This window comes from Festucalex cinctus, chromosome 12 (assembly GCF_051991245.1).
Source record: "Festucalex cinctus isolate MCC-2025b chromosome 12, RoL_Fcin_1.0, whole genome shotgun sequence".
Lineage (NCBI taxonomy): Eukaryota > Metazoa > Chordata > Actinopteri > Syngnathiformes > Syngnathidae > Festucalex > Festucalex cinctus.
The window spans coordinates 12,557,727-12,584,087 of NC_135422.1; the positions used below are offsets into that span (position 1 = coordinate 12,557,727).

The following is a 26,361-nucleotide window of genomic DNA, read 5'->3' on the forward strand; positions in this document are numbered from 1 at the left end:
GCTGTATCTTCTACACGAATAAAATTCACTTCCAAAGATTAATCGTACATATTTGTGTCATCTGTGCCTTTTGTAACATTGGAATTTAATCATCAAAATCTAAAGCGCTCAGCATGCGTGCAGACAACGTTCAAATGTCAGATTCATTTATTTCTCTTGGGTCCATGCTTGTCAAAACAGCCTTGCTTTAATTTACGAACAGATCATCGGAATTACCTGTGTGACCTTTTAAGCCTCTTCTGAAAAGCACGATTCTGAAAAAAAATCTTGTTCGCTTTGTTCCTCCTGACGGCAGATTTGAAGCGAGACAGCGACTTGAATGTAGATTTAAAGCAGCTATCAGCCATCCATCACGTATATGTGCCGAGCCAGCCGCTAGTAATGGTTTTCAAATGCCGAGCCATCACCACTGCACATTGGAAATCTGCATGACTGGAAAATAAACCCACCAGAACAGTTCAATTGCGTATATTGTGTTCTCCCGTTGGCAAGAGTACAGTGATACCTTGACTTACAAATGAATACCTCAAGTTACGAGTGAAATTGAGCGCTGAGAAGAAGCGTCTGGTCTGCACTTTGTCTTAAAAAGCCTGCTAGCTTAATGCTAGCATGTAGTGAAACGCGATGATAAAACTAGCATCAATACCACACTCACCGTTACGGCCAAATATTACGTGCGTGTGAAAGGAATGCTGATAACATTTTATTAGCAGTTTGAAATGTCAGACTGCCATTATGTCTCGTAAATTTGTAAATTTGACTGTTAGTGCCTCGCTCAACTCACCATAAGCCTCACCGCATGTCACTGGAAACCTCGACCTCGTTGTTTTCCCCAACTTTCCTCCTAACGTCATTGTTTTGTATTCTTTTGAGGGAAGAAATATTGAGAAAGAACATCATCATCAACAAACAGCATGAGGCTCCATGTTGGCTCCGCCGTCATGTGACATGATGTCACGGGTAGTCCAGGTTGAGCTCCTGACCAGCACGCTAGCATCCGAAATGACTCCATTTGTTAATGATGTTGTTTACGGTTGACGTCAGGCTGGACAAATTGTTGAACTCAACTAAAGGCTTGTCGTTGTCCCAGAAGAGAGCAGATGAGAGCATTGTGACACACGACTGATGATTTTGCAGTTAGCGTCTTGGCGTCCGGTGTCATGTTTAGTCGTTTTCTATGGAAACAAGCAACTTTTGTTTTGATGTGGCTCTCAAGTGGCCACACTTGAGTAATGATGTCGAACGTCTGGCTCGGACAAAATGAGATAAAGTGTTATTTGGTGTTAATGTTCAGGGTGGTGCGTTGTTTTTCCTGAGCTGGATAAAACAAACTATTGGCAGGGACATTTCAAAAGTTGACAGTAATGACGAAAAATTGAGCTATGGCAGTGCTTCTCAAATAGTGGGGCGGGCCCCCCCAGGGGGGCGCGTTTGACCTCGGGGAACATGCTTTTTTATTTAGATTTTTTTTTTACTGTCCTAGAATAAAGTGCACTTGCACCTCCACTACATTAGGGGGCAGTGGCACTCATTATTGGCAGAGTGTGCGCAGGGACCATTCGCTCGGTGGTGTAGGGGTTTTGTTTGCACTAAGCATGCGCTTTGTACACAGCAAAAAATAAATAAAAAAATCAGCACAAATTATTTTATTTATTTTTGTTTTGCAGGTAAAACTGTTTTGTTTTTTTGTTTTTTTAAATATTGTGCTCCTGAGTTAATGTTGGTGATCAGTTTGAATGCATTATTATTTATTGATTTTATGTAATTTTACTTTTCCGAATCATATGGTTTGAAATGGTCAGTCAAAAAATGTTAATAGTTTAATTAAGGATTTAATTTTATTTTTTAATTTCAGATGCACTTTAAAGCTTTTCTGTTACAGTTAATAAAGCTATTCTTTGTAAGTTGGTCCATATTTCTTTCTTTTTTTTATTCTCTTATACGTTAATAAGGATACAGTGTTATGCAGAGGTGTGCTTATAATAATTTTATAGACAAATACTATTTATAGTCACGCGTTGGGGTGGGGGGGGGCATGACAGAAAATAATTAAGGACTGAGCTATGCCAAGTTAAAAAATAAATAAAGATAATGGTGTAAGCATTCTACCCTTTGACCTTCTCATGTCCTCTATGCGATCTGCTGAAGTGACTGAAAAGGTGTCTTACTGTCTCATTGATCCACTACGATGAAAACGGGCTGCTCATCTAAACGTGCGAATTGAAAGACGAGGGTGCCGCTCTTCCATTTATTTTCTATCACTCCTCTTGTGTTGACGCACAGGTAGGGAAGGGGGCGGGGCAAGTAAGGACAGCTAAAAAGCTACTGCACTGTACTCCCCTCTGGTGGAAAAACATTGTTGGTGCAAGGGTGAGGTGTTACAGTCAACTCACAAGAAAGAGGGGGAAAAAAAAGAAGTATTTTTAAATTGTTTTAGAGATTTTTTATTTTGAGAATAAAAAAAAAATTAAGCCCCATTTAAAAAAAAAAGTCAATGTTTTAATAACAATTTCCTATTTTTAGGTACAGGTACTAGTAAATATTCTTGGAATAAAAAAAATCAGGATTTTTAATGTTTTAATTTTTAGGGGATCAATCAAAAATCTTCAATGAAATTTCGTGACATTTGTGAAGTTTTATAAATTAACTAAAAGAATTCAGCAAAAAGTGAGGTGTTAAATAAAAATTACTTTTATTATTTTTTAAAATAAATGCATGTTTGTTTTTTACAGTCAAAAACAACGAAAAAAAAAGAAAAGAAAACAACAGGACATGCACTGTTGCTCCTGACATAAGAATGGCAAAAGTAAAACATGAAGACAAACTCCTTCATATTTCATAAAACACTTTTGGGACGACAACAAAAAGTTGCAAAAGTCGTGTTTGAGTAAAAGCAACGTGAATTTTCGTGAGTCTACGATAATTTCGTCTGAACGTGGTGACAGTCATCACGTTAAGAACACGCACACACAAAAACATATTTACCCCTCAAAGCAGAGAGAAAAAGACTGTACAATTCTATAAAAGCTGTGTTTTTACATTAGTTACAAAACAAATAATAATACTTCATTTTGCTTGCATAATTGATGGTGGGCCTTTGCTGGTGTGTTCTCATACAATTCATAATCAGAAGAAGAACAATAATACTATGTGGCGTGAGAGACACGTAGAGGTAACATGAGGATTACTTAGACGTTCGTTTTGTGAGAGCATTTGTATTAAAAACAACACAAAAAAAATGCAGATATTAATATTTCATAATAATGTTGCTGGATATTCAAAGCGGTCCGGCCCCCTGACATAATGCTTCATGCAAAGTGGACGCGGTCTTTGAGAGTAACATCGTCCAAGTGGACCAAATTCAAAGCGACAGGGTGTCCAAGTGCTTACATATGATTGGCGGGTTTTAGGACCTGGGGGAGAGGCTCCCGAAAGCCCTTTGAGCTTTTATTCCATATCCTACTAGTACACTTAATTGCCCATGCACTAGTTTTCTCTTTGTCCTTGCTAGTAAGACAATTCAGTGCACAAGTGGAATGAGCACAATTCGAATAAAACTATTGATGCTTCTTTTTACTACTGTACAACATTCTTGTGCACTAGAACTACTATATGTCACTAGTGAGGGGAAACGTTACACTAGTTCACAACTGTGCGCTACTAGCACCCTAGTCTTTACACTAGTGCACCCTAATTGTTCTCCTAGTATGTTAAATTGTCCTACTAGTGAGGTCAAAGGCAGCTTCACAAACTAGTATCCTCCTCGAGTCTACTAGTAGCACCAGTATGTCATGCTACTAGTGCACCAAATTGTCTTACTATAGACTGAAAACAAAGACAGCTTTCCATATAGGAATGTAGCACCAAAGTGCCAACTAATTGTTTTGCTACAAGTGCACCCTTTGTGTTGTGTTTTTTTTTGTTTTGTTTTTTAAACCAGTGAGGAGAAGGAAAAACTTAAAGCGCACTAGTAGGAAATTGAATAAATGCTCAAACACTAGTAACATCCTGGATTCTACTTATAGCACCATAGTGGTGGTGGTGGGGGGGGAGCATTACTAGTGAGACAATTGTTCTATTAGTGCACTGAAGTGTCTTACAAATATGATACTGTATACTATTCATTCAACAGCCACCTTAAGATCCATGTACTAGTACGCTCTTTGTCCTCTTTAGTAGGACAACTAGATGGTACTTGTTGAGGCAAAAGCGTACACTACTAGTGCCATAAAACTCAAGCAGTCAGCATGTAGTGCGCGCTTTACTAGTGGGAACCAAGAGCGTGGCAGTCCATGGACCGTGCTGTAGCGAGCGGGCGGGCGCTCCTGATGATGTAACGTGTGGTCAGACCCACCCGCTGGTCAGCTTGTAGAACATGTCGTCGTCCAGGGTCTCGTTCTGGTCCTTGGCCCGCGTGGACAGGAAGATGTAACCCCCGATGAACTCGTGGACCACCTTGCAGTCCACCTCGGCGCAGATGAACGACAGGCTGGGCTCGTCCGCAAACTCCACAGTCACCTGCAGAGGGCGCAAAAAACAAACAAACGAATGAAGACAATGCATGAAGACACATCACTAATATGCTATTTGTTAGCATGTCTTAAAATCGGATGATTCTAATTCTGTTTTGAAACCCTAAAAGCCTACTTTGAAGCCCTAACACAGGCTCCAAACCCTACTTTCAAGTCCTAAATTGAAATAAGATTTATGCTTAAAACCCTTATTGAAAAGTTTTACTTCACTTTGAGAACAAAACTTGCAACCCTTTTTATAAAAACCTAACCACGGCTTGAAACCCGAACCTACAATAGAAACCTGTAAGGAGACAGCAATTTGTAAGCTAAAGCTAAGCTAACTTTCTCTTTTCCTTACCATCTTGATCTCCCAGTTGACGTTCCACTGCTTCATGTTGCTGAAGCGCCAGGTCTTGATGGCGTCCCCGGTGCCGGCGTCCATGCGGATCAGTCGGTTGTAGGTGATGCCGATCAGCTCGTCGCGCTTCCCACCCTGGAACCTGATGGCAGTCGTGTGTCAGCAAAACCCTTTACTTGACATTTTCTACTCCCAAATCACTATAATGCATAGGGGAAAAAGCACTTGCTTTTTGAATTAACCGTTGCTAATCACAATTTTTGGAAAGCGAGTTAATTTTCAGACCACACCCCAAGCCTGATTACCTCCAGACTTTTGGGTTGGTCTAGTCAAAATCTGGACTTGAATCCTATTGAAACATTGCTGAATGATCTTGAAAAGGCCTCACGGTCACGGGCCAAACAATCTCCAGAGAAATTTCAAAGACTCATTGCCAGTTATAGATATAGCACAAGGTCTGCGGTTAAATCGTACTTAGCCAGGAAGTGAGTGATTCCGAACTCGGGCAGCGACTGCCACGCCTGGATGAAGCGCATCTTGGCCTCGATTAGGCTCATCTGGGCCACGTTCTGGTGGGCTTCAAGGATGCGGGCCGAGATCTGGGAAAAATAAACCCAAAAAGGACACATCAAATACTGCACTTGTTTGATGAGCAATCACCAAGTGAAACCAAGCTGGACAGAGGAGGTCAAGTCCCAAGGACGAAAGGAAAATCCAACTTGTGCAAAACTGCATGCATGGACTGCACACCCTTGAAAACATTTTGTGTTTGTACACCACCTTCCCATGTCACCCTTCTGCATAAATGCACCCTGACTTTGAAACTCCAAGCCTGGCTTGAAACCCTATTTTCAACCCTATTCTAGTTTAAAACTGGAACCTGGGCTAGAGGCCCCGTTTCAAAATCCTACCATGAAACTCTAAACCTGTCTTGAACCTACAATTTGAAACCCCAAATCCTAGTTAACTCATTCACTCGCAGCCATTTTCCCTTCGCTCCCGGCTGTTTCAATGGATTTTGACTGGATTTTGGAAGGCCCACATAATATTGTTATATTGCTATAAAAAAAAAAAAACATGGAACCAACCAAAAGAAAGATTAGAGTCTCTTCTTTCATAGGAAAAAAAAAGAAAAAGTATATTTCTATGTTTCCGTTTTGCAGTAATTCGTATAAAAATATAGCTAAGTTTCATCATTATTCACAAAGTTGCTGATAACTGTGTGGAAATCGGCTTGTTTTCATCATGGCCCTGGCTGATCTCATACTCCACTGCCACCTGCTGGCCGTTTTTGTAATTACTACCATTTTTCACCCGTTGTCTGCAGTTGAGAGGCTGCATCAAAGCCTTCTGTATGCTCTTGCATATAAAACATTTTTTAAAAATAAAAAATAAAAAAAAAGTAAAAATACGTCTTTGGGACACAATACATTGAAAATATAACGTATTTATACGTTTTTGGGAGCAAATTAGGTAAAACCCCAATGCGGGCTTGAAACCCTATCCTGATAATACTAAATTTCATTTATAATGCACTTTACATTTTACATCCTATCCAAACTATCCTAGTTTAAAAGTGAAATTCTGTCCTGAAACCCCATTTTAAAACCCTACTTTTAAATCCTAAACCTGTCTTCTAACCCTAATTTGGAACTCCCACCACCCACAACCTTGAAAGCCTACCCCAGTTTTGAAATCTTAACACAGATTAGAAACCTCAAAGGCAAGAAAAGATTAGGGTTTCAAACTAGGGTTATTGCAAAGTAGGGTTTTAAAACGAAGTTAGGGTTTCAAGCCTGGCTTACAATTTTCAGTGTAGCCTGGTTTATGGTAGAAAACCGGGATAGGGTCTCAAGTCCTAAGTTAAAGCAAGTTTTGCCACTCTTTCATGCACCCTTCTTTCACTGGGTTCTGTGTAAAATGCACAAAGTTGTCAGTTCTTCTGTTACAGCTCGGATTTGGCCAGTTTTCGCAGGATCTCCGTGTGAAAGAGTCTTTCTGTGCCTTTTTTTTAATGACTTTGCGCTGTAGCTAAATCAAGAAGGAGACATTTCCTGTCTCTTTGTGCGCAGGGACGGGAACGAGCTATTTGGAGCCAATCCGGAGTCGAAAGTTGCGCTCCAGATGCTGATGAGCTTTTACATTCCTCGGGCATTAAGCGGTCAGATAAAAGCCAAATCGATGCGGACGGACAACAACTGTGTGTAATTAATCATTGAAGCAGATGATCTCGTGCATTAAAAATGTGGCCGGTCGTCCTTGAAGACAGTGATGGGTTGCGTGTTAAACGGGTTAGACACTACATCTAGCACCCTCGATGCTTATTGGACACTAAGATGTGGTTACATGAGAGGAGGCGACTACCTACTGTACAAGTGGTCAGGTTATCAAAACATGCACCCAGGGGACACTCCGGATGAACTTACCAAATCCCTGATTAAGCCTTGCTGGAGGGCGGAGGACAAAAGGGACGAGAAACGGAGGAGAAAGAAAAGAATCAAATTGATTGGACACAGGAAGTCAAGTCATGTCCACACTCCACAAGGATGTAGATAAATAATAAAGTGGCCTTTTTTTTTTTTTTTTCATTTAATCAATTCAAATAATTCCACAGCCTGTACTAAATAATGACGAATATTAGACATTTAAAAAAAAAAAATTGGGGAAAAAAAAGCACTTTTTTTTTTCCATTTATCTACTGTGATGACTGATGAGGATAATCAATAACTATTCAGAACATTCACATTGTCTGTACTTCACCCCAAAATTACATGCAGTGTAAAGAATTGGTTAGAAATATTAATTTATTAGTTAACTTAAATACATTTTGCATGTTGACCATTTTTAGGATGATCATCTTTCTTTTACAGAAACGTGCAATTCGTGTCGTTTGCGGCTGTGGATACAGAGACCACACTAATCCATGATTTACACAACTAAAAACTTAAAAATGTAATGAATTGATGGAGTTTAACCATCTCAAGATAATGTTTAAAGGCCATCATGAAAGTTTACCGGTTAATATACAAATAAAAAAAATAAATAAATAAAATAAAAATAAAAAGGGAAAGCGAGTATAAATTAAGAGGAACAGATATTTTCTCCAAAACAAAATATAGAAAAAAACAAAAAGAATGATGTATTTCAATTCAAGGTGTCAGTTTATGGAACAATCTGGATTGTAAAACAAAATTATCTCAGTCTATCTCGATCTTTAAAAACCTGACAAAAGCTCAATTACTAGAAAAATAATATCACAAGGGCATGCTGCTAAATTATTACATAGAATTGTTATATTGAAATCGTCTTGACTGTTCGCTGTCATTTACTTTGTGTTGATTATTATTTTTTGCTGTTGTTGTTGATTAGGGGCAGATAACATAAGTTTGACTTCTTTCTGTCCCATTTCATTTCTCTCTTTTTTTTTAGGAATTAAATAAATTGAATTTAAAAAAAAATGAATTGAATTCTTCTTCTTATTATTATTATTATTATTATTAAATTTAGTATTTTTTTTATTAATATTCTCAGAATAATATTACAAGCATTTACAAGCATTTTCCCACTGTATTCCATTCATCTCGATTTCCAATCAGGCCACTTGTGTGGGCCATAGTCCACAAAAGTCATCAATTAAATGCATTTTTAAATGTTTAACATTATATAATAATAATAATAATAATAATAATAATAATAATAATAATAATAATAAAAGAATGCATTTAAAAAAAAAAGTACTGCAATTCCGTTTCGAGCCACAAGAGGGTAATATAGACAAAGTATCGCACAGAACGTCAGCTGGCGATTTGTTTTTCTAACCACACACACCCAGGAAGTTGATTGTTATGGTGCTGTTGTTGTCTCTTCTCAACATGTGTGCGCTTTGGAAGGGGGAATTCCTCCGTGTGTGTCCCCACTGGGACTTTCTGTTAACAGGAAGTCCTCTTTGAAGAGTCGTGGGGGGGCTTTAGGGGGATGGGGAGAATCAAAGCTGACATTGCTTTTCCCAGGCAGTTTCCCCGCTCACTACTCCCATTTCCGGCATTTTCTATGACCCCCACAGTATTATACGTGCTGTTTACTTTACAGGAGTGATGTGAGTCATGGTACTTTACTGTAGTGTGGTTCATGATTTGACTGAAATGAAACCACATGGAGGCCTCCTCACCCTACTCCTAACACATTGTTGGCAGTCGTGTACTCAGCTGTTCCCAGTGCGCACACACAGCTGATAACATGCAAATCTACAATTCATCACGGGTTATGTGAATGACACATCTGCATGTGAGTAATAATGAGGAGCAAAGAGAAGTACCCAAGTACAAATACTTCACTGCATTTAAGTAGATTTTACAGGTATCCGTCACCGAAGTTCAAATCTTGGGGTTTGTCTACTGTCGTGTCTGTCAGTCCGTAGGACAGGAGGGGAGAGCAATCCGGGGTAAGACGAGGCCGATGCCAGGAGGCGGCCATCTGGGAAGCATCAGACGCCACTCTGTCCCGACACACTCCCCCAGCAGAGTCATCAACAAGTCAACAAGATCCCACTAAACACTCACACAGCCACTCCGCCAACCGTCTGCTGTCTCACTGTGCACACAATGCTTACTTGAAGACGCACTCACTGGTTACTTTCGGGTTACTCACATGCCTCTTTTCGCTCTCTCTTTTTCCCATCACATCTCAAACTGAGTAGCAAAGTGTGTTATTATTGCTATTAATTTGGTATTCAGTTGTCTCTCTTCCTCTATCCGTCCCCACGAAACTGCATACTGCAACTCGACGACGGCTCACCTGCTTGTTCTTGTACTTCTTCAGGTACCGCGGCGACACCAGGCACTCGGGGTTGATGTCGGTGGTGATGGGCTCGATGAACTGCGGGTCAGGGTTCATGTGCTGCATCTTGAGGAAGGACAGGATGTTCTGCACCTCCAAGTTGTACGAGCTGTCCGCCATGGTCTTCCCCTTGGACGCCAAGCGGCAGGCGGCCATCCAGTGGGCGTACTGCTTCTCCTGTAAAGTACCACAACACTGAACCCAAATCCAAAAAGAATTCAAAAATTCGATACCACTGACGGCGGCCTCACCGTGTCGCACCGTAGCCAGATCTCGTTCATGCCGTCCGCCACGGGGATTAACAGCTTGATATTAAATTTTTGACCTGATATGTTCACATCGGGGGTCACCTCGCAGCCTACAGCGACAGCACGGCGGTCCAATGTTAAGACGGAGGACATACGTGACACGCGTGTGTGTGAAAAGGACAGCGTTTTTTCATGCACGTGCACCTCTGAGGTTCATTTGGTGAGCGGGCGTCCCGTGCGCCTCCTCTTTACTCTTGTAACAGGAAATTGTGATGTCTTTGAATGTGCACCAATACTGCTTGTAGCCCTTCAGCGTCAGCTTCTTGGGTCTGGAAAACACATTGCATGTAGTAACGTTTAGAATTATAGCCCTGTGTTTGGACCTCTATAATTTTTATTTCCATACATAGTAAATCCATCGGGAACAATGCACATTCCATTCAAAAGGGAACACATGAAGAGAAAGATGTATGGAATTTTCCTCAAGATTTTTGCTATCCTGGGAAACACTGAACTTGTGTTACATCTGTGAGTCTGCATTTCTTGAACATTTCTTAAAAAAGTACGTGCACCCACTGGTTAAGACAAAGGTAACCGCACCAGCATGCATCAGTAGCATCAAAACACAGCAGTCACACTGACTAATATCTGATTCGCATCCACATATGATCTTTGACTCTACGACCGCCAAAAACGTTTAATAACGATTAGTAAAATCATGATGTATGCCGCCATAAATGTTAAATGACGTCAACTATGTTTTTTTAAATCAATGGCCAGTGCGACGTCTCAGTGCAGCGCTGCCGGGTCAATGAGTTGTGAAACCAAAAACACCCGTTAACTTTGGGCCAGCAGATGACAGCATTGTCTCTCTTTTCAATGGGCTGCCGGCGTATGGAATTACAATAAAACATGACGGAATCTGATGAAATTTCAAGGATGAATGATCAAAGCCTTTTTGTCACATTAACCACTTATACACTGTGCTGCCCACATTCCATGCATTTTTTTTTTATTTTTACAATAGGCATGTTGCTCAGATAATTTGAATAATAATGTAATTATGTGAAATTTTGCGGCATGTTACCTTTGTGCTTGAGGACTGATTTTAAGATTTGCTTTTAATTTATGGTCCATCCAGAACTCCCATGTCTTCAGGTAGGATTTTTATTTATTTAAACCTGATTCACAGAACGTCACTAAACAAAAAATATTAGTAAAGTGACTGTTGTGGAGAAAATGTATCTTCACAAAAAGCTTGTTTTCTCCTTATCTTTTCAATTTTCGCTCAATAGCACTCAAATTACCTATATTCAAATGGTATTAGTAAGGAACGGAATGGAATGCGATCTTTCATGTGGTACCCGTATATGTAGTAAAAGAACACCATATTCTGTTTGCCTTGAAAGAGGAGTTAAAATGCTCGAAATCGGCTTGCACTGTGGCAGTAAAAGATTTGAATATGTCGCCATGTAGCGTAAATTCAGCGAGCCAAGGTTGGACAAAGAGGAAATGCATTTCCAAATCAAGCCCAATCATTTTATGGAACCCCCTCAGCGCCCTCCATCTCAAGATCCACCAGCTTGTCAGCAAAGGCACAAAGCCAAAGACTGAGTAATTATGCTTTAAAACATGCTTACGCTTGAACTTCAAAGCCAAACAGAAAGGCCTTTGGCAAACAACCCAATGTGGATCTTAAACAGGCCTTGGTGTTTTGCAGTTATTTAAGGCCGTTTCCTGCTTCCTGCTTTTTGGGATAAATGCACCGTCTGACCCACACACTTGGTAATGTTTTCTGAAGACAAGCCGTCTTGCGGTTCTCGGTTGGCAGCGGACTTACTTGAAGACTTTGACATAGTCCGCTAGCTCGGGAATAGACGTGATGTCACCCTGTGTGGAAAAGGGGGGAGGAGAAAAAAAAAAGGACAAATCCAAACATCAACGGTAGCCGAAAGCTGAGAAAATCCGAACACTTAACAAGGTGAAACAATGATGTCATTCTCAGCTGCGTATCGAGCCGTTTCATTTGGTTTCAACATCCGTTATGCAAGACGTAGCGTGGAATATCGAAAGTGGAACTGCAGCTTCATTCTGACTAAAGTAATCATTTGCCGCAAGCTTGTGGCAACAATAGGCAATAATCAACCTTTACGTTGGGCGTCAATTACTTTCAGAAAGAAATCAGTTATGTGTAATGATACAATAAATCAAAACTACCAGGAGTTGAAATCTTTCCCCCCGAAAATGTTGGTGGAACTTCAAATTGTTGCGGGTGTTTTCCTACCAGGGCGTTGGACGTCTTGCCTCCCTCAAGCGTGATCTCCAGGTCGGACAGTGCGGCGTCCACCTCATCCACCTCCTTCTCGCTGTTGTTCATGTGGTTGTCCGACGACATGATGGACAGCTTGTTGATGTGGTACTGGAGGGAGAGAGAAAGAGGACGTGAAGGAAGTGTTGCACTCAATGAATTGGAATCATGAACATCAAATTTGATTTATTCTGTGTGCACACTCGGGACTCAAATAACTTGCATCTCAAAATCAACCTTCACAAATTGAAAAGATCCAGAAATGTTTTAAAGGGGAAGTCAAGTCAAAAATGTTCGATGCACCCCCACTAGTCGAACCGCAGCAATATGAATTACGCAGCAAAATCCATTCCTTTTTAATCCATCTCAGGGGTGGCCATTTTACCTTGAACTGCCACTTGCTGTTGACTATAAATGACATCACAGTGCCTAAGAGGCCAAGCTTACAAATGTCACATGACCAGACCCAGAAAACAGGTGAGCCGTGAGCCAAAGCTAGCAATGCTAATCGCAATTTGTATTCACGACTACTAGCTTATTTTTGTACTTTTTTTTTATCCACACAGAAATAAAGGCGGTCATCTTTTTGACCGAACATTTCACTGCTCCAGAAAGCCTTGTTGTAATCAGGCAACGGCAACAGACTGGTAATTCCAAAGTCCTCTGTAAATTGGCTGATTGGAAGAGGAAATACCAAAAACACACGGTTAGCAATTATTAAATTTTTAAGCGTTAAACGCCAATACGAAGTAGTAATGTTGACTTGCTAAATCACTAATTCTCAGTAACACCCTATTTTTTTCCTCATTTTCCACATTTTAAACAGTGCTGCCTTTAAACTTCTTTAAATCAAAATTGTACCATTCATTTGCCATTACGACATCTTGTTTGAAAACTGAAAATATTCCATGAAATTGCTCCTCAATCAGATAGAAAACCTCAAAAATAAAAAAGTTCCGAGTCTCAAATCAAACACATTTCACCCAAGTTGTATGAGCAATATAGTAAATAACACGGAATGTTTTTAAAACAATATTTTTTTTTTTAATGGTTTTCAATTGGCCAAACATGAACATGAACAAGCCAACAGGTAGCTTAAGTTGAAAATAAAATCATCAAGATAAAAATCCACACCCTTTGAAAGTTTCATTACATTAACACATTATTTGACAAGATAGAGGAGAGGTGGACGGATGGTCAACATAGAGCCAAAAAAAAAAAAAAACCCTAGGAGGTGAGAAGTAAACGAATAAGCGTCAAAGTTAGCTAGGACAACACTAAATACAAGTTGTTGACAAACGATATTTCTATTGCCAGTCCCCTTTCTCTTATTTAAATGAACAGCTGTGAAACACACGCATAGCTCAGGTTAGCCAATGTGGGACAAAGGGCGCAAATGTGACTCATCATTGTCCACGGCTGCCTTTTAAATATTTGCAAGGCCTGGCGAGGTTGTTTCCAAAGTTCAAAACGACGCCCGAGTCTATTTTCTAACACCTGATTATCTCATCTCAATGTGCAGCCAACGGTAGCCGGCGACGTACTGAATGCGGGAATTGCGGGCTCTTTATTTAGACTCTCGTATCCACCTTCCCTTCTCGTGAAACCTCAGCCAACACCGTGAGCTCATGCGAGCCTTGATGAAAAATAGTATCAAACAGTGGGGAGCGTCCGAACACCCAAGTAGGATTAGCGTCTCTCCTGAGTGAGGAGTAACAGGAAACCAGTTAATTATAACCGCGCAGATGAAACTCATGGGTGAGAACAGTGTCCCCGCTGGGCGCTGGTTGCTCCGGGGGGCCAAAAATGCAGCATCCTATGGCCTGAAGATGCTCTATAATTAACCCCAAGGGTGAAGGCAGGGTGGCGTCCCCGGGACCTTTTTTTTTTTTTTTTTTTTAAATTGAGGAAAATCAAATCGTTGATCATTTATTTTGTGTTGTTTATTATGTTATTTATTTATTATTATTTATTTTTGATCTTGGGCAGTTTCACTTCATTTTGTCCCCTTTCATTTATTTTTTAAAGAATAAATAAAATGTTTGAATTGAATTAGAAATAAGTGCTAAATCGTGAAATCAAATTTTGTCTTCTGGATTTATGTTCTGTTCCATCCAGATGTTATTTTGAGGTGAAATAGAAGTGGCAGAATGCTGGATGGGTGGTACGCAAGACAAGTTTACAATAGCTACCAACTACTCAATTGTGGCAATTAAGCACCAACTATGAAAGCTAAGTTTGTTGAAACTGATGTAGAATCAGTATACATTATTGTTGTCTGAGTATTTGCACAGGAATTATTTTTGAATAAATGAAACCTTTAAAATAAATAAACGTTTATTGGGTTTATTACACTAAAACTAATTAAAAATCGTGCTTGTGAGTGTGGATGGTTGTTCGTCTCTGTGTGCCCTGCGATTGGCTGGCAACCAGTCCAGGGTGTACCCGCCTACTGCCCAGAGCCAGCTGAGATAGGCTCCAGCACCCCCCACGACCCTTGTGAGGAATAAGCGGTCAAGAAAATGGATGGATGGATGATTAAAAATCATAATAGTCCTGAATGACTGAAGAGGAAAAAATAAATAAATAATCCAGATTTTATTTTTTGGCAATATCACCCAGCCCTGCCCCAAAGACTAAAGATGTGTACACAGGTTATTATGTATTGCTGCCTTTGATCGCAGGGGAGGAAAACTGCTCAAATTTGAACCGATTGTCAACATGCGCGTACCCCGCATGGTCACTATGGAAGAATGAACACGTTTCATTTCAAATTCTGACATCAAAGTCCGAGCGAAAAGTCAGAGTTACCTGCAGCGCGGCAAACATCATCATTTCCTCCTCCGTGCACTCGATTTCCTCCAGCAAGATGGCCCACTTGGACTGCTCGTAGAGCTGGTTCACCCTTATGGCGTCATACTGGGGAGCAAGAGGTTGCTTATAGCACCAGGCAACATTGCGAAAAGCTTAACTGTGTTTTGTGGACAATTACCTTTGGATTGAGGTCAAAGAAACTGTGGTATTTAAACCTTAGCAGCAACACCTCATTCTCCTTGACATCCTGTTCCATCAGAGACCTGGAGGAGTCCAACCACCTGCAACATACACAGTTGCTTTTCTACTACAACCCACAAAAATAATGGCATATATAATACGCATATAATCTAAAATGACATTCCCCGCACCCCTGGTTAATCTTGGCCTTGTCCAGTAGAGACTGCGGCTTGTAGAGCTTGACCAGGATGTCGGGGGAGGCGATGGGCTGGCTGACGGCGAGGATGCCGGGGTTGCCCTCCGACAGTGGGCTGTCGCCGAACCAGGCGGACGTGGGCGAGAGCGGGCTGCCGTCTCGTGAGTCGTACGTGGGCGTCATGGTCTTGCTGTATAAGCCCGGGCTGGAGTAGATGCTTCCTGAAAGTCATCCAAGTCAGAGGCTGGAATTAGAAACTTGGGTGACAAACTCAATAATTGTGGCGCGAAATAGCATTGTTCATTTGGTGATACAAGCATGAAATTAGGCAGAAAGAGGCATTGTGGGATTAAAAAAAAAAAAAAGAAAAAAAAATCTGAGACGACATACAAAACACCGTAAAGAAATGTCACCATACTGGTTCATGGATAAACAAAGTGCAAGTTACTAAAATATATGTTAGCTTTCTTTAGCAAAATATACTAATATTCATAATATGCCAAGTTCCACAATATTACAACATATTTGTCCATATAACTTGATTTTAATCACTTATGTATTGTCAAACTAATTCACTTGCAGCTATTTTCATTGAAGCAACCCCCTTCGCTCCAGGCTGTTTTACTAGATTTTGACTGATTTTGCAAGGCCCACAGAAGATTGTGCTCTATTACTTTAAAAATATGGAACCGACCAAAAGAAAGATTAAAGTCTCTTCTTTCATCAGGAAAAAAAAATATTTCTATCTGTTTCCGTTTAGCTACAATTAGCATTAGACTATAGCTAAGTTTCATCATTATTCACAAATCTGTTTAAAACAGTGGAGAAAAGAGCTTGTTGCAACAGAGCCCTGGATTATCTCATACTCTGCTGACACCTGCTGACCGTTTCTGTAATAATCACCTTCAACCTGCTTCAACCATTCCCTGCAGTTCAGAGGCTGCATCAAAGCCTTCTGTATGCTCTAGCATTTAACAAACAAACACAAAAGCAAACAAAAAAAGCACGTATAAATATGTCTTTGGGACACTGGTAATATTTAAAATAGAACATATATATGCATTATTGGGAGCAAATGAGTTAACTGGGTATTTGGACGTTTCAATGTCTTTAAAGTATGTGAGAATGGTAAAACTATTAACAATTGTAAAGTAGAAAATGTCCTCTGCCATAAATAAGGGGAAAACTGCACTTAATGAATGAATGGTCATTGTTTAACATAATTGTATCACTCATCTATTATCATTTCAACCCTGTGCCATCTGTAGACTATCCGGATATTAATTAGTTATTCTTTTCAGTGCACTCGTGGTCATTTTGAAAGAAAAAATGCTAGCCATTTAGGAATTTTTGATGACTAGCACTTTTTTCCTGAAATAATGACTTACAGGTTATATTCATATCGAATCTCATGCTTGTATCATCACCTGAAATGATTGCTGCAAAATCTCGTTTAGTTGCTCCACTAAAGTACAGTGCACATTGACCAATATTGAAGGTGAGCACTCTTACACAATAGCAGCCCAGCCATGTACCAGCTCCACACGTTGCAGATGAGTGGCTTCAAAAATGTCGCCCTGGTGGGACTGATGTGGATCAGCATGCACACGATGCACGAGATGATCAGAGTTTACCCACTTAAGAGGGTACACACAAAAGACTTCTCCCCCTGCCCCCCAAAACCATCACAAAAAGAAGCTAGGACAGCTCTTGTCTTGCTAAGACTGAGGATATATTTTACACAATGTCCGTTTGGGAAAGGCTGATTCAGAGGCATGGGATAATCAGTCATTTCCCGGCTTTTGCCAGTAAGAGAGGGTAACCATGCTGGAAAGTTGCCAGATTATCTTTATGTGTGTACCCCCCTTTGTGAGTAAAGTGGGGCAGGAGTGCACTCCACGTGGAAAACTACATTGCACAACTTGGCACAGAGGGGAAGCGGAAAGCTTTCCGGGGATATGAACCTAAGTAAGTGTGTGAATCGGATCCCGTTGTTTCCGTCAAACTTCGTTTCTGTAGCGTCAACAAGCAACATTGCACTGAATGAGGAGGTAGGCGTGGTTTGGGTTTCAAACGGAGGTCATGAGAACAGCGTGCAAGCTTGGGGGGGCGAGGTCATCCATCCTCGGCAGAGAAGGGTGTTGGATTTTATCTAATGCCCAAGTTCAGCGGGTCAGGAAGAGGCCTTACAGTCACTCCCATTGGGGTCTCTTGAGGAATCCAAGAGTGGAGATATTGTGTTTGTGTTGTTTTTTTTTTTTTAGGGGGGGGGGACGGACGGACGCTGGTTCAAAAAACACAACTCCTCCATCCTGTTTACAAACTCGCTGATACGCGAGTCGAAGTCATTTCGAATGCTTACATGCTTCGACTCCCACACATGGGATTCATAGATAGACCAGCAGATCCCGAAGTAAACTTTCTCACTCCCTTCAAATGGTGGAATTTCCTCTAAAAACTGTTTTTATAGTGAAGCTCTCACAAAGAAAGTGACATTCAAATATACACATGGATTGTGCAAAGGGATTTCACATTTAAAGTTTGGAAAACTGGTTGAATTTGGTTACTTATTCTGTGGCGGCAACTGGAAAAAGAAAGGCAGTGTGAAAGAGCATTTCGACCAGATATTGTAATCTCCTCACAACTAATAACGGAAGCACATAACTTGCTTTTACCAAAAGCATTCAGATCCCACAGACGACAAAGTCTTCTTGATTTGAATGGACAGTTGAAATGTGTGCTAACAACACCAAAAGGGCATCTGTTCAATCAGCGATCAACTCATACAGTGTGCGCCCATTATTTGTAACGACTACGATGTATGCACATCTTAAGGGAGAAGGTTATGGATGTCATGTGATCTCCACACAGCAGCTGTGGTCGGGGTGGCGATGACGGAAAGGGAAGGCGATGGTGAGGAAGCAGTGCTGCAGCAACAGGAGAGGACAGAGGGGAAAGCTTACCTTTGACGGGTCCGATGTATATTATCTCAGAGGCTAGGTTGAAAAAAGAAAGGCAGGAAAAAAAAAAGAGAGGACAGTGGAAGAATTGTCAATGGGAATATTCGGATACTTTATTGTTTTAAGGAGGGAAGAAAACAGAAGTGAAAGGGAAAAAAGTATGAGGAGGAAGATATTGGTTATTTTCAGAGGTGATCGCAATAATGACTCAAGTTTGTCTCTTTGTAGAGGCATGGAAGGTTCGCCCATTCCACTCAGTGAAATGTCAAAACAGGCGAGGCGTTATTGTGACAGACCCAAGTTTCAATGCCGACCCAAGTCTTAACAATGTACAGACATGCCAGCCAAAACCCTGCAGACACTAGCTCAAGTTCTAAAATGCACTCAGTCTATGTTCTTTAATGTTCTTGGCATGAGGCATTTTCTCAACGGTACATTTAAAAGATAGAGGGTGAGGTCTCCAGTCTCCAAGTGGAAATAATTGGTCATACAACCTCAGTGCTATCCACAGACTGTTATTTGTGGCTCCTACCGTACAAAGCTCATACGCTATTATTTATGTTTAAGCGTAATTTTCAAATGAGGGTATGAAACCAAAGTGATCTTTAAAATAAAGTTAATAGGTAGGAAAAATACAACTTTGGATCTGACTGATTGGTTGCGTCAAAGTGGAGCACAAGCGCTTAGTAGTGACCAGTGGAGGCACTGTAGATTCAGTCCAAATTAGTTTGTCGTCGAAAGAAGTACACAAAAGTGAGTTACAACCACGCTCAGTTAATTTCTTCAAACAGCATTATTTTAGTCAAGTAATTCAGAATTGACTAACCTTATTAATACATCAAAATCAAGTGCACCGCTTAGTAGCAACCAGTAACAACCAGGGCTGGACTGGCAAAAAAAAAAAAAAAAAAAAAAAAAAACGGCCCTAAAAATCAGCCCTGGCATTTTGACTTAAGCTCACCAGCCGGCCCAGCCCAACTCCTGATCCCTACGCCTAACACATAGTTCTGCCACTGATATTGACTTATGTTGGTTCCGTTTGCTGTCTATATTCGAAATGGATTAATGGGCTAGTCTTTCTAAATTGTGGGCCAGTCTCTTGGGGTACAATGGAAAAAAATAATAATTAAAAAGCACTACATCTGCCACAAAAGACGCCGGCCCACCGGGCAACTGTCCTGTATGCAAGATGGCTAGTCCAGCCCTGGTAACAGCTACTTTGCTGTCTAAAAAAAAAAGTCACTAGCATGAAAACAGGAGTTCAGAATAATAATAGAAATTTTTCTTCAGCCCACTGAGAAGATCACATACAAAAAACAAAACAAAACAAAAAACTATCGGATTCATTTCCTGGTGATGACCATAACAGATTTCCGTTGAAAAGTTGTGATGATTATGTGTGAAATTGAGCTTTGATTCCATATCAGGTTGTTGGCTGTCTAAAGAAGTCAACACAAAGTCAGTGAAAGTTGAGCGATATTCACGCATAACTCCTCATGGAGCAGTGTTAATATGCTTCAAAAGGCACACGCATAAAAACAGATGAGTTACTTTAACAGTGAAAATCTTTGAAAGGAATAACTTATTTGCTTTTCCCTTTGGCGCTTGAAGGAAATGAAGGAAAAATGTCCATCCTAGCTATATGCAAGAGTACATTGAGTACATTAAGTGTGCAGGAGGAGTAGTTGGCGACAAACTCAGCTTTAAGGAGTGATTGCATCGCTTCCTCCCTCATTGTGATTTCAATCAGGAGACCCGGGCTAAGCGGCCATGCCCTCACACACGGGACGGAATAACGCCTAGCAATTTGGCTAGCTATAGCATGTGATCTGATGGGGGGGAAATGGATTGTGCACATTCTTGTCGTTAAGTGAACCCTTGGCACCATCAAACAGAAATAATATATCTGTCCATCCAAAGACACCCTGGAGGAAATGTAGTGACAAAGGTTTTGGGTGTTACCGCCATCCTCCATTAAAATTTTTTGGAATGTTGATAGCACATATATGATCTTTTTTCTGTGTGTTTAGTTTTAGCAGTGAAAGTGGCGCCTGTTGTGTTCACCTCCTCCAACGCCCACTTGGGTCGTAATTCAGCAATGGCTGGGCTAAAGTGGGCTTGGTGGTGTTGCGCAGCACAGTCGGGGGGTTTAAAATGGCAGCGTGACCAACTATGTGTGGAATCTCAACCATCCATCATTCGCCCCGCCAAGGAAGCCAGGGCTGCAGAGGCCACGCAAGGCTCGTATATTTGGATCGGCGCATCTTTGGTGGCTGGCGGACCAAAATTCCAAAATGGATGCGAACCGATCTGAGCATGACACATTTTAGTACATAACAAAATATTCATAGTGTTCCCGCGGCGCAAGCGGTTACGCTCAGTGGCTGACCTGATCCAGGGGTCAACAGCGGACCTTCTAACTCCAGATCATCCTCCTCGGCTTCCTCCAATTTTTTCTTTTTCTTTTTGGGATCACGCGGCTTGCGCAGTAGAGATAACTCCTCTGGGTGACGGATATCTGTGGAGAGAGATGCAGGTTGAACAATCAATAGTAGGTCAATTTTCAAGGAGAAAGTCAGGGATTAAAAAGGTCAAGATTAATAATTTGATTCAGCATGCATATTGAAATGAACATTTGTTTAAAAAAACAAAACAAACTATGGAGACAGCAAGCACATGGACACGAGAGAAGGTAAGAAATTCAGAGACAGCTGTGGCACATGAGGACTGGAAAAAATGGCAAATCCCTTTTCTCAAGGCCCCCACAAATCTTTACTTGGAGTGTAATCCCCAAGTGAGACAGGCCAGACACAACCTCAAGCATCCCACCCCCACTTTCAACAACCATTTCTCAAACTCGCGCACACACGCAAAAGTGCTATTGGGTTGCTGCTGAACAGTAGAACTTTAACCATATCTTAAAAGTGTGTGCGCGCATGTGCTTGAAGAGTTCACAATTTGATATAATGACTAAAGCAGATCAGATTTTTTTCCCCCACTCTTTTCCCCCCTCCTCGAGTCGGGCATCATGCGCATAGACAGATGTCACAAGATGTTGGTGATGGCTCTATGGTTATCAACTTTTCTGTTCTCTGGCTATCATCATCACATCATCGTTGCCATCACTTACAATGCACACCAAGCTGAGGTAACACCTAAACATATGTTACTTTGAGTGAAACTCAAAATCGCTTTGTCACAATTTTGGAGGTTCCACTGCACTTGGTGGAACTCGGATAACGGATGGGGGTCCGTGATTGAAGAGTCTGTTTAGGGAAGCGTGAGCAGAGGGAGAACATGGTAGCAAGAAAGCTCCTTGTTTGCTTTGTGTAACTAAAGCAAAAGCATTCCAGAGTATTAAAAACTACCAGATGGGAGTTCGCTCACTCTCACTCGCTCTCCTTTTCTCCTCCTCTGGCTTCACTGTAGCGTTAAAAAGCACAATCCCTGTGCCCTTATACAGCCATGCGAGCTGCAGGCGTGCTGCCGAGCTTCAGGCCCACTGAGCTGGGCTCCAGCACACACACAGACTTATGTGTGTGTACGAGTTTTGAGGGACACGTGGCGTTTTCATTTACTACTAACAGATAATGGGAGTGAGATTGAAAATTGTAATACCCCGTTTGTTTGTTTTTAATTTACCACAAACCAAATGATGACGACAGATTGAATGATTTTGTATTATTAAACAGTTAAATGTGTATATGCACACAATATGGTTATTAAAAGGCTTTACTGCAGTTCTACACTTGTTGAATAGTTTGACTTTAAGTACTACAACTAATCTCATGACAAAAATTATATGAACGACTACATGTTTCTTTCTTAGAAGCAAATGATACAAACTCTCAATATGCTACAACTTCACCAACTTTGGTGGAAAAAAGGCCCTGAGGGTTTTTGTTACTGGGAAAATTCTGAAAAACAATACAGAAGCAGAATTCACCTGGCAGAAGAACAATAGAGATACACGTGACTGACTTCTCCCCGCTAGTATTTTTCTAATTTATTGCTGACGGACCCAGTAAGCGTTTGTTGAATTATAGGTTTGTAATATTTCACGAGTTGGAGGGAAAAAGTTTACCGACACTTGCCACATACTTGTGGCCGAGAGTGTTGACGCTTACAAAAAAAACAAAACAAGGTCCATTAGCGGAATTGACACCTCCAGAAGAAGAGTTAATCTTCCATCCAGCAGACTTGCGGCAGTGAGCAGGGCTACAGCCAGCACTGAGGGCTTGACGTAGTTCCAGCCATGAACAAAATAAATAAAAAGCTATGCTGGAGATGTGTGCTCACTGGAACACATGATTCACTGCAGTGACTAAGGCCAATCACGACACCATCACGTTTTAAATTTACAGAGCGAGAGCGCAATCGCAGATAAAAATAAAAAGACCATAGATGGACTAAAACGAGCGGTGATTGTGTCTTTGCTGATATTTACCTCATGTACTGAACCTCAAATACAAAGAGCGACTCATTAGGCTTCCTGGCTGGTCGATCAATAACACTGGAACCAATTAAGATGAGGCTAATAAATGTGGATTTAGAAATTCCAGTCAGTTTATATGATAGAAGAAACACAATGGTATCATTACGCTGTGATTGTCTGGGTTGAAACAAGGCCTCAAAAATCCTGAAAAAATATTCAAAAGAGCACAGGAATACCACTAAAATCAAGCTGATGATGTTCATTAAAACAGGACTTTGAGCTGAAAACAAAGCACATTGTTATGACAACAGAAGGCAGACACCCAAAGCAGCAGACGTAAGAGATTGTGATGTAGCACTTTTTTTTGTTTTTTTTGGGGGGGGGTTAGTATTTGATTGCCGCTTACACGTCTTTTCCGTGGAGTGTCAGTCATCGCACAGATGCTAGCCTAATGTGGCGCTTAAGTAGAGGAACCTGACTCTTGTTTATGTTAAGTGGTGGTGCTCAACTGGGAAATAGAAGCCCCCTTTTTGCCGTACCTTTGGACTTGCTGCTCCGGTCATGCGTTAGTCACTTGTGAAGACTCAATCATGAGGAGGTAAACAATGGCGCTCTGTGCAGGGGTTACACGGGAAAGGTGACTGAAGTTAACTCGGGGATGTCTAGACAAGGCCAGCCCATGTCTGACTGGACAAATGGGTGAGGAGGTGGTTCTAATTAGGGGCAGATGGGTGGTTTTTGTGGAAAACACACACTGTTGTGGAGCTGCATCATAAAACGTTAATCCATGTTTGCCATTGGTAATGAAGTGGTTCACATGCAATGAGATGAATGAATGAATTGATGGATGGGCCCTGTAACGCTGCTTTAACTGGCAATGTTACATAAACACTGCAGCGGAGACAGTTTAGACTGGAATGGGCACACATGGTATCAAGTCCAATTTTCCAAAAAGGCTGCAAAAGACCCGAGTGTTATTGTCTTGTGATTTGACATCTATGTGCCAAACGGAAACACATTCTCTGATTTTTGCAGTCCTCCATGAAAGCACACTGATCATCTGTGTCGAATCAAAATAAAACATTTGCTTTTACTTTGGAAAACAATTATTTACCATTTTTCTGACATATTATGGACCAAACCAGTAACTGAATACTTCTCAATTTATGCCTGCGTCCATCTGCACTGTCCATTTGAAATTAAGGCCTATTTTTAAATGTATGCAAATGACAACGTTATTCATCAAATCGATAAACAATTGACAGATGAATTGATTATTAAAATGATCATTAGTTGTAGACCTGGCTAGTATGTATTAAAAGCGTCAATTGTCGTCAAAGAATGTTCGAACCGTGCCCGTGTCGGAATGCCCATGAACGTGGGAGAAGTTGTTTTTACGATGGGAGTGTTCTTTGGACTTCCGACACTGCTTATGAATGGGAGTCTCCGTGTTAAGGAGTTTTGGCTGGTGATAATCCAGCTGGAAGGGAAATTACAGTCGGTTTACATCGTATAATTTGAGAGTGGTGCCAATTTTGAAGTCAATAGAAAACTCAAGGATTAAACTAAAAAAGAACAGGTTTGTGAGATCGTTTTAATTAAAGTGAATAGGAATAAGGACTAGCTCAAGACTTTCTGCCAGAATGTTTAATATTTTTGACTTCCACTCTTACAAAGAGCACATTCGTCTCTGCGTTTTGCAATCAACATATCAAGTGCCGCCATAACAGCCAAATCTTGCAACGACTCGTGGCATGTACCAAGTCTGCAAAAGACAATTTGTCCCGAATTTTTAAGCGGCTAAAATGGATATCTTACAGACACATTCCCGACCAGGGCGGCCCAGCCAAAACTGCACGCCTGTTTCTCTGCCATTCCTTGCCTTCCAAAACAATGTTTCTCTGTCACTACACTCCATAAAAATGTAATTTGCTCTTTTTTTGTGCAGCTCTCTGATTGAATAAAATGCTCCAATCCTGCAAATTTAAAAAAGCAGGCCAGTAAAAACAGGAACGCTGCCACATGATCCTGGCTGCTGAAAGCCGTCCAGTAAGGACGCAACAGGTGTGCTGTGACACTCCATGATAGACAGATTCATAAGAGGCACGGGAGGCAAAGGAAAAGTGGGTGGTAGACAGTTAAACCGGCGACAGGATAGCGTGGTACCAGGGATGTCAGCCCCTTTTAAACAGCCAGTCAAAACTGGCTTGTTCCGGCCGACAAACCCATTCATTGCGGATGTGCTGCAAGGGCGCGAGGACTGAACGCCGTGTTATGATGGGCATTTGCCATCACACGCCTGAAGTGGAAAGATTCATTTCAGAGTGCTAAAAGCAAGAGACCAACCAGTGGGAAAAGTATCCATGCTACTTCCTGGTCGACCGCTAAGCAACCACGTCCAAATATAGACAAGCTTGCACCGAGGCGTTGTTATCCTTGTGCATTGCCTTGCAGCGGACGCCGAGAAAACCAAGTGCAGGGTGAAAAGGCCTTAAGGGTATTCCGCAATACCGTGATCAGGGTGTGAATTTTAACACCTGACACTGACTTCTCTCGTACTGTTGTGTTTAAAGCAGCAACGGTGATATCATCCACCCACTCTTATCTCCCTTGTCTTTGGGAGTTATCCAATGAGCAGGCGTCTGATATTGCATGATTTGTACTTGCTATGTTCCGAGCCAAAAACGATAATGTTTGTTTACCAAATACAAGCACAAGACCAAATGGAGCCCGGGTTCCAAGAACATGAGTCGAGAGAAAACGGTGTGCTACCAGCTGGCAGAGCCGACAGAGCATGTTGGGTAAACACGAGTGGCGGGAATTTCGGAGCAAAGCATGATTCTACAATAGAATGTGAAAAAAAAATGATACTGCTCCACTTACTGAAGGTCTTGCAGATGTCGGAGACTGCTTTAAAGACGCGGTCGGAGAAGTTGACTTTGACCTTCATGTGCTTCATGTTGGGCAGCTGCAGGCGCAGGAGCTTGTGCTGTGGCGTGAAGAGCAGCCGGGCATCGGCCTGGATGCCGTACTTGTCCAGCGTCCAGTGGGTCTTCAGAAGCCATGTCTTCTTCTTCTCCCACCACAGCGCGTGGTCCGACCAGTCCTTCTTCACGTCTGGTGGCGGATACATAACATTAGCATGAAACGTACAAACAACAAACTGAATCTAACAGGTATTGAGCGTTTTTGAGTGTTTGTTTTATATTAGTTGCCAATTTCATTTTTTACTTGTGCTGCAGTTGATGTAAGAAATGTGATATGTGAGTCGTATCAGTGATGCAAAATTTAAGTATTGGTCCAACGTGTCAACCAGATGTCCCTTCTGGGTAGAAGATCATATTTGGGGGTCTTCCAAAGAGTATTTGTGAAGTCAAAATGTGAGGGAGGAGACCAGCGACCGTGTGAAAGCAATGCCAGGCTGCGCAACCCGGAGGGGATATCGGGTTCATATACCTGTCGCTTTGTTGCAAAATCATACTTTGATCGCTGGAAAGCAGGGACAAGCCACC

General features: G+C 41.3%; 1 protein-coding gene across 4 annotated transcripts in view; it reads right to left on the bottom strand.

Moving 5' to 3' along the window:
• Positions 1–2,668: 2,668 nt before the first annotated feature.
• The window catches only part of fermt2 (FERM domain containing kindlin 2), a 37,677-nt gene continuing 13,984 nt past the window's right edge, over positions 2,669–26,361 (bottom strand). The window contains exons 3-17 of one of the 4 annotated variants that reach the window (XM_077538791.1): positions 25,733–25,966; positions 20,804–20,932; positions 18,418–18,450; positions 15,450–15,675; positions 15,257–15,359; positions 15,076–15,183; positions 12,241–12,375; positions 11,797–11,846; positions 10,161–10,285; positions 9,960–10,066; positions 9,667–9,885; positions 7,299–7,319; positions 5,347–5,471; positions 4,873–5,014; positions 2,669–4,518 (exon numbers count right to left, since the gene is read on the bottom strand). In XM_077538791.1, coding sequence (XP_077394917.1) covers positions 4,345–4,518; positions 4,873–5,014; positions 5,347–5,471; positions 7,299–7,319; positions 9,667–9,885; positions 9,960–10,066; positions 10,161–10,285; positions 11,797–11,846; positions 12,241–12,375; positions 15,076–15,183; positions 15,257–15,359; positions 15,450–15,675; positions 18,418–18,450; positions 20,804–20,932; positions 25,733–25,966 — 1,931 coding nt within the window. In that variant the 3' untranslated portion in view covers positions 2,669–4,344. The remainder of the gene's footprint in view (positions 4,519–4,872; positions 5,015–5,346; positions 5,472–7,298; positions 7,320–9,666; positions 9,886–9,959; positions 10,067–10,160; positions 10,286–11,796; positions 11,847–12,240; positions 12,376–15,075; positions 15,184–15,256; positions 15,360–15,449; positions 15,676–18,417; positions 18,451–20,803; positions 20,933–25,732; positions 25,967–26,361) is intronic. The other 3 variants (XM_077538793.1, XM_077538792.1, XM_077538794.1) reach the window with 3 other exon arrangements.